The 10,468-nt window shown below is 43.7% G+C and overlaps 1 protein-coding gene across 1 annotated transcript in view; it reads left to right on the top strand.

Annotated features, from left to right (window-relative positions):
• The window catches only part of LOC101628204 (aldehyde oxidase-like), a 113,378-nt gene that overhangs the window by 84,945 nt on the left and 17,965 nt on the right, over window positions 1–10,468 (top strand). The window contains exons 35-36 of the mRNA XM_012725344.1: window positions 5,097–5,285; window positions 8,125–8,255. Of these exons, the coding sequence (XP_012580798.1) occupies window positions 5,097–5,285; window positions 8,125–8,255 (320 nt within the window). The remainder of the gene's footprint in view (window positions 1–5,096; window positions 5,286–8,124; window positions 8,256–10,468) is intronic.

The following is a 10,468-nucleotide window of genomic DNA, read 5'->3' as shown; positions in this document are numbered from 1 at the left end:
AAAAAAAAAAAAAGAGGGAGGAGAAAAAAAAGGAGGAGGAGGAGGAGGAAAGTGGAGAGAGAGGGTGAGGGGAAGAAAAGGAAAGAAAAGAAAAAGGTCTCCCATGAAACATGGTCAGTTATTCGCAAGTTACCCTCATGTTTATTTTCTAGTTGTTCATTCTACCCTGTTGTCAGCTATCCATTATGAAGCACCATTGGCTTTGGAAAAATGGATGGAAGAAAAAATTGATGGAACTTCTGCTCTTTAATTACTTCTGATAATTGAGAAAAGTTCAATTTTCAACTTTCACTGTGAAATCTGTCCCCCTCGCTTGGGAAGCAACAATAGTGGATGAGAAGATCCCCACTGACTTTACAAAGTCTAACATTGGATACTTTTGCCATATTTCTGCTGTTTAACCTAATAGCCAGCCTTGTGAGGGCCAAAAGGAGTTCTGACCAAATCCCTGACTGGCAGCTGAAGCAAGGCCAGGCCTGCTGAGGTCTGGGTTTTCCTGATTGCCCTGACAGCGAGGTGGCCAGGCTGGGCTTGGAACCAGGACCTCCTGTTTCCCAGAGTACTCAGTGTTTTTCCACTCGACAAGCTTACCTAATACTAAACAGCACACCACCACCACCCCCGCACCCCCCATGTTGATGTTCTATTATCATTTATAACTTAGCCAACAATTACTTCTTCAGTTGAGAATTTGACATTAGAAATCTCATTGCTGGCACATAAGATTCTTGTTTGTTTGTAAGTTAAGATTTAATTAAAATCCACTTAGTTGTTTTTTGTTTTTGTTTTTTAAGCTGGAAGAGATGGAAATATAAATATGCATAGCAATGAATTTAATTCTGAATTAATTAGGTCTCTATTCTCTCAGTATCTGTCTTTGTTTTGTTATCCATGGCCAGTTTCAATCATCCTTGTTCGGTTTGTGAGCTGTAACGAAGTCTATGCATACGCTGTTGATGTCTGCATTTTTCTACCATCAAGAGTGACAGCAGATTCCTAAAAGAAACTTCTAACTTTTCCTGGGGAAAGGATTAACTGGATCACACTAGGGACCCTAAATGACCTTCTGGACCTGTAAGTGAAGTACCCCAAAGCTCTTCAAGTATAGGGACACCTCGGCAGTAAGTAACTGAAATTACTGGAAAATATGAATTGTAGCATCTATTCACAAATCAAAATACTTCCCTGCTGATTCAGGTTCACACCTTTGCCCCACTATTAACAACTTCTTATAGAGTTCATATTTTGGGTTCCTAATCCTCTCATTCCAACTTGGAATACAGCTAGATTTTTCTGAGGTTAAAATTTCCCTTCTCTTCAACATCTTTAAATAGTCAAACAGATGTTTTGCTCAGGTTTCAGAGTGAAGAAATCTGCAAGTGGATTTACTACTTGGGTCAGCGTAACTCATCTCAAATATGGGAGAGATTGGTGAGGAGAACAAGCTAATTTGTCATCATTCTATTTTGCTTTGTTTAGCAGGCCTATAATAATTGTTTTTATTATTATTTTATTGCAACACAAAATCTACCTGAAATCTTGCCCGTAAATGATAATTATTCTTCTTTTTTGGGTCTGATATGACGGTTAAAGAAGTTTTCCTTCCATTTATCATCTCTCCTGCAAGGATTTTTGAATTACTTATAATCTCTAACACAGCTGTGTTCTCATTTCTTATATTAAGGGCCTTCTGTTGTGGATGGTTCAGCTAAAGAAGGCCAAAGCTATTGCACTCTAACCAAATCACAGGATCATGTGGGTGGAGGATGTTGTATTTTACAGTGTAATGATGACCTATATCTGGTCTTTTGAAAAAAATAGCTCCCAGATTTAGAAAACGCTGGAAAAGATTGTGCTTTCTTTCGAGACTCAGTTTTGTGCACATATCTGAAACTCAACATAAGTTTTTTTGTTCATCCAGGAAGCTCATTCAACTATCTCTGACTACCTCTGTTATTCAAGGAGTTTGTATCTTCGTGTTTCTTTGCTCTGGAAGTGTCTGAGAACAGCTACCACTTTCTCTACTAGAAAGCCCAGGGCATTTTCACAGGCCAAACCGTCACCCAGTATTCTTTTTCTTTTTTAAGATTTATTATGTTACAGAACTTTTTTTTTTAAGATTTATTATGCATACAGAACTGGAGTACAAGCCAAAGGTACAGGGGAAGTAAGAGGATTCACCAAAGACAGATTGGGGAGCAGACCAGGCAGACTGATGAAGTACACTGCTGAGGAGAGCAGACCTCCCCAGATAGGTCAGGAGAGGTCTGCGGTGCCAAGTGGCTCACCTCCAGGGCGGGGGATCCATCCCACACTGAAGTGGCTGCAGAAGCTTGCAGTGCTGTGTCCTAACCTATTGTGCTACCAGGGAGGGCCCTCACCCAGTATTCTTTCAGTGTTTTCTTCTCCAACTCAGCAGAAACAATTTCAGTTACTGTCCCAAAAGTAACCAACAAGAAGCATGTATTTTTTCCCCCATAGTTTACCTCTGAATTCTTTATTTTTTTTTTTAAAGATTTATTTATTGGGCCCTCCCTGGTGGCGCAGTGGGTTAAAGCACAGCACTGAGAAGCTAAAGCCACTTCCGCATGAGTTCGATCCCCGCCTGCCCCGGAGGTGACCACATGGCGTGGCAGACCTCTCCTGACCCGCCCGCTGCTCCCCTCAGCAGTGTACTTCGTTGATCTGCCTGTTCTGCACCGCACTCTGTCTCTGGTGAAGCCTCTCACCCTCCACATCTCTGGCTTGTACCCCAGTTCCATATGAATAAATAAATAAATCTTTAAAAAAATAAAAGATTTACTTATGCTTACATAACTGGGTTACAGGCAGCGGTGCTCAGGTGGTTCACTAGAGACAGAATGGGGAGCAGAACAGGCAGATTGACAAATTACACTGCCGAGGGGAGCAGTGGGCAGGTCAGGCAGGAGAGGTCTGCCACGTCATATGGGTCAGCTCTCTGGTCAGGGGTTGAACTCATGCTGCAGTGGCTTCAAAGAGCTTCATAATTTAACCTGTTGCACCACCAGGGAGAGCCCTGAATTCTTTTTTTAAAAAAAGATTTATTTGCTTATGAATACAAGAGCTGGAGTACAGGGCAGAGTTACAGCCAGGGGGTGTGAGAGGCTTCCCCAGAAACAGAGCGGGGAGCAGAAAAGGGGTATCAACTGAAGTACACTGTTGAGGGGAGCAGCGGGAGAGACAGGAGAGGTCTGCTGCCCCTTGTGGGTCAGCTCCCTGGCTGGGGACTGCAGTGGCTGCAGATACTTCATAGTGCAGAGATTTAACCCACCTTGTATCACCAGAGGACCCTCCCTCTCAATTCTGCAATTAGTAGTAATCTGTGTAAGGTATGTAGGATGAAATCACTTTTATTATTAGCTATAAAGCTACCCTATGCCAGGTGCTGGGCTACATGTTGGAAAGGTAATTGCGAAGAAACGTGGTTTCTGCCTGAAGATCTTGTAGTGCGATGGGAAAAACACATGTGTAAAAAGAAGATTTACAGCAAAATAATAAGTCTGATATTAGACATGAATATTTTTCCTTATAATCAGTATCATCTTCCCCTGCACTCTGAGGAATGCTTTCAAAATTGTACTCTGGGAACTTGCCTAATTATAGTGATTTTTAAATTGTTAAATAGAAGAATTTGGGGGTTTGAAGGAATGAAAAGACAAAAAATAAGCACCCATTTAAAGTGCCTCAAACATGAATTTTAAAACTAGATAAAAAGTTGCAAGCACACAGTACAATAACCTTTATTTTATGCTTTCTTTACACCTTTTCCTGTATTTTCTGTTAACAAAACTGACTTTGACAGTAAGGGAAAATTGAGGTTTTAAAAAAATGTTGGTATCTTAGCACAACAGAGTAATTAGATACGTACAATAATGACATGGGTGATACTATAGAAACCTCTAGCTAACACACCCTTTGCTGCCATTATCAAAGGTTAACTAGGAAGTTGTAGTTTACACACAAAAACCTCCATCTGTTAGTGGTGCTGATTTCACTATGGCTTCAGTACCACTGAGTCATCTTCCTTGTTCTGCCTCTTTATCTGAGAGATTCATTCATTCTCTCAATTTCATTTACTGCGTTTTTGAACTTCAATCGTGTTGTAAAAAACATCCTCTGAAGTCTAAATAAATCGTGTTTTATAATCCCAAAGGGCAGGGACCTCTCTCTGCAATATCAAGTGTTCAATATCAAATCAGGGTCATGTGAAAACAAGTCAACAAGTTATATCCTGAGTTCACAATGCGATACAAAGAAGAAAAGCAAAGATAGGTGGAAGTATAGATGGTTTCTTTCTTCTTTCTTGATGACTCTTTAGACTCCTGAGTGGGGCACCTATTCTACTAAGTTAACTTGTTTTGTAAGCAAGACAGTCTCACTGAAAAAAAAATTCTGCCCCAAATTCATCAATCACATCTATGTATGTAGAGGAAAATCAAGCTATTCCTAATCACATGGTCTTAGTTCCACGAAGTACTAAAAGGAAATTTACTTAAAGTCAGTCACAAACTATTGGGTTTTTTGTCATCTGTCCAACTTCCAAAATTAAAGCATGAGCTCCCTCTGTTGAGTGAATTAATGTATGTCATGAAAAAGAATCTAAAACATTTGTGCACTGCCTAACGGGTCATGATGTTTCAAGAAACACAAGCAATTATGAAATATAAACATTTTTCTTCTTTTGAAATCATGATTATAATGTGGAGTGCAATGGAAAGATGGAGATGAGTCTTTTACAGGCAGAGATTTGTAAGACTTCTGCTGAGATCAGAGGGTAAGTGGGAGAGACCAGAGCCCTGTGGACAAGTGCGAGGCGGAATCGGGCTGGAGAAGCCAGCACATGGGGTGAGGGCACCCCCAGCAGGCCCAGGAACCAGAACTGGCTCTAATGGTGTCCAGAGTTCTTGAGGAACTTTAAGTTACTTTTGCTCTCCCTCCCTACTTGGCTATATTTATAGGATGCTCTGCAATGTGCCTCTTTAACAATAATAATAATAATAAACATTTATGAAAGAGAAAGGTGGCATTATATGCCTCTGAGAGTCTCCTTTCCTTCTAACCTTTTTCTTTTCTAGGTTTTCAGAATATTCGTGATGGCATCTCGCTGTCAGGGCTGCGCTTAGATGTGGCCACAGCCAGCCCACGCAGAACGTCCTTGCCACCCGACCCTCCCCACAGACAAGATGCAGACAATTCTTCCGGAACCCTGGCTAGACCTAGACAGCACTTCAGAACACGGCAGCCGGGCTCCACCTACCATTGGAGTGTGCACACAGCAAGGCCTCGAATAGTGTCATTTCATTCAGGGTCCTTCTGTTCTAATGCTAATGAGGGGAAGACGTCCGTCCCCAGCAAGACCACTATCTGTGTAGTTGGCATTTCAACCCCCACCACCCCGTGTCTGTGAGTTTGCTCAGAGACTCTGGTTGCCTCCCACCTCACAAACATGCTCACGTCAGGTTCGTCAGGTTGGTTGCTCAGTCGTCCTGCTAGAGTGAGTGTGAGTGTGGTGAGTGTGCCCTGCAGTGTTACTGGAGCGTAGCCCTGGTCACCAAGATGGGCGCCACTCTGCCAGCCCGCGCTGCCGTGCCCCTGACAGGCCTCCCAGGATAGCTCTGGTACCCAGGTTGCTGTAGCTCCTGCCAGTGTGTGAAGTACCTTGTTCTGGTGACTTCATTATTGGGCCTTTTCCCTGTGTGATCAACTGAGCATTTGCGCACAGGGGAAGTGTGATTTCACTTGAATTGTATGTCTGCTGTTTCCGAGCTTCTCTCTCTCCCTTTCTCTCTCCATCTCACCACACCCACCCCCTGCCTGTGAACTTCTCAAAGTCGCTTTCTTTGCCCTTATGTGTGGGGTGGCATGGGGCGGTGGAACAGGGAACATGGGGTTTTCCCTCTTAACAGGTTGGGGTTCCTTGGCAGCTGTCAGTTTTGCATGGTGTCAGTTTGTGGTTCCCTGATCAATATGAGCCTCCCAGAAACAAGTCTAGAGGTAGTGCCCACCTTGACTCTTGCTGCCAGGGCAGGCTTCAGCCATTGCAGTTCCTGAGCTAAAATAAGTGGGTTAAAAGATGAATGAATGAATGAAATGAACGTATAAAATATCATCTGGTATTACAAGTGTTGGGTGTCTGAATTTAAAAGTTTAGTGATTGTGTGTGTGTGTGACCAGAAATATACCAAAGAAACATAATTCTTGATTCTATCAAGTAACTATGGTAAAATTGTTTTTGTTATACACCATTCATTCATGAAATCACAGTTTCCAAGGACTCATGGATGACTTAAGTGAGTACTTACCAAACTAGGGTGACAGAAGGCATCATTCAGTGTTCCTGCTGTGTCCCTGCAAAGGCCATCTGCTTTCGCATGACTGACCCAGAGGGACTGACCAGTGGCATGAGCTACTTCAATGACTAGGTTTTAGTGGGGGCTTCTTAGGGACAGTGTGCACTGACGTCCTGGTCCCTCTACCTGTGACCTGAATCTTGGAGTGCGGTGGTGACTTTTCATTTCTGAGGGCCTCTTCTGGACCCTGAGGTGTTTGCATTCTTGCTGCCTGAGATAGAATGCCTCTCTACCAGGGGCTTTAGCCAGCTAGGGTAATCTCAGCCATTCTATCTGCAACCTGTTACTCAAAGTGAATTCCTCAGAGGTGACGCCTTCACCAGTTGCCTTTCCCAGGAGACGGCTCCTCCAGCTGGAGGGTGTGACTGTGTTAGCCACATACCATCTCCTCTCGGGCCCTGTCACACCTGGACCAGATGCAACCAAAGACCAAATCTGACAGTTCTAAGCCTAGAAATTCAAAACCTTGTTGTCAATATGTCACATTCTGGTGAAAAATGACTTTCTGGTTGATATGGGTGCCTCCTTGCTCTATCCTCACATGGAGGAAAGGACTAGAGATCTCTCTGGAGCCTCTTTCACAAGGTACTAATCCTATTGGTGAGGAACCCACCACAGTGACTTAAGCACCTCCCAAAAGCCCCACCTCCAAATACCATGTCTTTGGGGGTTAGGATTTCAATGTGGGAAGGACACATTCAGATCATAACTCCCCCATCTACCCCAACCCACCCACTACCCACCTTGCTATTCCCACCCATCACAAGCACCCAAGATCACTCTGTTTAACCATCTATCATGATGCAGTCTTCACACACATAGTTTTAGAATGAAATAATTTCATTCTGAAATTTCATTCTCCTCCACGTCAGAAAGTAGAAGAGGGTAGTATTGAAGTCTTTTTCACTGTTTGCCTTCAAGATTTGTTTTGTAAATAAATAAAGGGATTTGTGATTTCTGTAAAACATTCTAGGACTTGCAAGAAAATCATTCATGCTGGCATTTTTTAATTCTAGTTTAATTCAGCGTTCACAATGAGAGCCCACAGTTGCTGATTAACCTTTCTTTTGGCCTCATATTATGAGCAGACTTCTTACTTCTGCTTAACACTTTTCTGGTATAGGTAATTGCACCCTCCACTTGATTTAAAAGGTGAGCACTGCATAAGTGCTCATAAGTGCTGATGTCAGTTGAATAAACAAAATGAATATACAATGGTGGGATACTATGAACCCACACCTATGTCCTTGTGTGTAGAACCAGCTTTTCAGTTGCCATTGACATTACTAACAGCACACACATGGGGATGGAATGGAGCATAAGGCTTTCATTTTAGTGGCACAATTATTAAATAACTTTATGGTTTACTTTCTGTCCTGGACTTAGGTGTTCAGTTCAAAAGAGATCATTTACATTTGTAGAATTTTATATGTTGTACTTTTGGGGGGAAATGTACCACCATGCAAGATAGATTCATAAGATTACAAGACAAGATTATTAAATATACAACATCCCATTTCAGACTGACCTTACCAGACAAATTAATTTGAAAACAGATTCCCAATGGGACCAGCTGGGGGAAGTGGCCGCTGTGTGAAGAGATGGTGCAGATCGGAACAATTCTTGGTTTATACACTAGATGCCAACATTACTCTCTTTTACCCTTGACTTTAGATGCAAAAGTGTATTAGGCAATTGAACTCACCGCCTTCTCTATCCAGCTGGCTCCTGAATTTCCTTTTCTTTTTACCAGGAAATAAACCCTTTCTTAAAGGACGAAGGTTTATCACCACGCATAAAACTCTGAAAAACCATCCCTCACCCCAAAGAGTTCCCAAATACCTTGAGGACAGACTGGAGGAACAGCAGTGTGTGCTCTTCAAGGTGAGTGCCTGGGGGGAGAGACAGGTGTGCCCAGGTTTCAGGATTCAGACTGAAAATAATCACCTCACTTTGTGACCATCTTGATTTGTTGCGTTACTTGTCATGTACACTTCATTTGTTGTCACCATTCCTGCTGCCTCGCTCACAGGTTCTTGGTGTGGCTGCTGGCCACCATAAATGTGTAGAGGCCTACTGCTGCTGTTGGGGGGGTGGAGGGGCTCGCCTATTTGCGGGGGCAGGGGAACCTGCTGCTTTCTGCAGTACTTCCAATGAAAAAGAGCCAGTCCACATACCCAGCTCCCTTTTAAAGACTCCCCTCAAAATGACCACTCTGCTCCTACCCCTTCCCAGCAGCCCCTTGCTCGGGCTCACATGGGGATGGAGCTCAGACCACCCCACTGTACACATGTCCTAACATCAGGAGGCAGAGACAGGACCCTCATCCTGGCAGGCACATTCTGTGCCCAGCCCGGAGCCCTCAGGGAATGCAGGGCTCAGCTGCCTCAGGTTGCCCCAACATTTGCTCGAGATGATGTATCTGGGTTTACCCCTGTGCCGCTTGAGATATCTCTACATCTGTCAAACACACCCATCTGCCTGCCTGTCACATACTTAGCCTACTTATTCAGATACTTCTACCTTAGAAAGCACAGCCCTTGGTAGACTGAGTCCCATCAGCTGAAGGAATTCTGCTCTGAGGGCACAGGAAGAAGGCTGTTTTTCCAAGGCCGGGGTCCCAAGATGCATCCGGAGAGAGGCCTGCCACTCTATGCGACTGTTTTTCAATTCCATTTTAACTTTAGAATGCATTCTTTGAAACTACTGGATTTCATAAAATATAGCTTCAGTAACACTACTGAATGAAATGCATTGCCTTTAAGTAAAATGCTTTCTTATTTCCTAACAAGAGGAACTCAGCAAATTCCTTTAGGTGATCATTTTACTACCAGAGCAACCAGCACAACCCTAAACCCTGTTTTCATTCCTGTCTCAGAAAGACACAAGATCATGACGTTTATGGTGTCCACTTCATCCGCTCCGGTTTTGTTACTTTTGAAAGGTCGCCGAGAACCACATACATGGTCTCAGAGAAGAGAAGTTTTATTCAGGGCCAGTGGCCGGATGAGGCTCTGAACCCAGGGGTGGCAGAGTCGCGCTGAGGGAGGAATAAGAGGAGTTTTTATAGGCCTCGCTAGTGGGAGAAACAGCTGGGTGGAAAATTTGGACAAGGAACTGGAGCTCATTTTTCTGCCTGGGCGTTAACTGGTGGTGACAGACAAGGTGGCGACAAGCAAGTCAGATGCTTATCGCTCTGGAGTGTCTGCTTCTGTTTGAAGCAGCTGCTCCTTCCGTGTGCCTGTGTTGGACTGGTGCCCGACCCTGACAACTTTTTTTTCTTAAGATTTATTCATTTATGAGGACGGGGTACAAGACAAAGGTGGGGGGGGACGGGTGAGAGGATCCACCAGAAACAGAGTTGGGGGGACAGAACAGGAGTATCTACTAAAATACACTGCAGAGGGGAGCAGTGGGTGCGCCAGGAGAGGTCTGCTGTGCCATGTGGGTCCGCTCCTTGGCCGGGGATCAAACTCATGCTGCAGAAGCTAATATAGCTTCTCAGAAGCTGCAGAAGCTGATATAGCTTCTCCTTCCCACTGCAACCCCAGGGAGGGCCCTGGCAACTTTCTTTTTATCTTAATTACATTTAACATAATAAAAATACAGTTTGCCTTTTAACATTTTGAGATACCTAGATGCAAACAATACAAGCAGGTTAACTGTTGACCAACTTCATTAGAGGACATCTGAACAGTGCACTATTTTCTAATGGCAGGGACACACGGGAGGATTTCCCCAGCTTTCTGGGTTCTTCTTAGGCAGGTTGCACAAGTAGATTAACATCAAAAAGATTAGTAGGAGAAAAGGATCAAATTTAATTTTATATCTGTAGAACATACATAATTTTATACCCTAGACTAAATGAGGTAGGCTGAGGGTTTATCTCCTGAGCTAAGACATGGGAGGGACCTGACATACAAGGGGGAAGGGTGGCTTCAGAGGACAAAACCTTGTCTCTAGATGTTTTTCCTGCCTTAAGATAAGTTTCTCCAATAAAAAGATTTTTTTCTGGGCCCTCCCTGGTGGCGCAGCGGGTTAAAGCACAGCACTGAGAATCTGAAGCCACTTCCGTATGAGTTCGATTCCCGCCTGCC

This window comes from Condylura cristata, unplaced genomic scaffold (genome assembly GCF_000260355.1).
Source record: "Condylura cristata isolate star-nosed mole 26May11 unplaced genomic scaffold, ConCri1.0 scaffold00002, whole genome shotgun sequence".
Classification (NCBI taxonomy): domain Eukaryota; kingdom Metazoa; phylum Chordata; class Mammalia; order Eulipotyphla; family Talpidae; genus Condylura; species Condylura cristata.
Note: the sequence above shows the minus strand (reverse complement) of the source record. Positions and strands in the feature narration are given on the sequence as shown.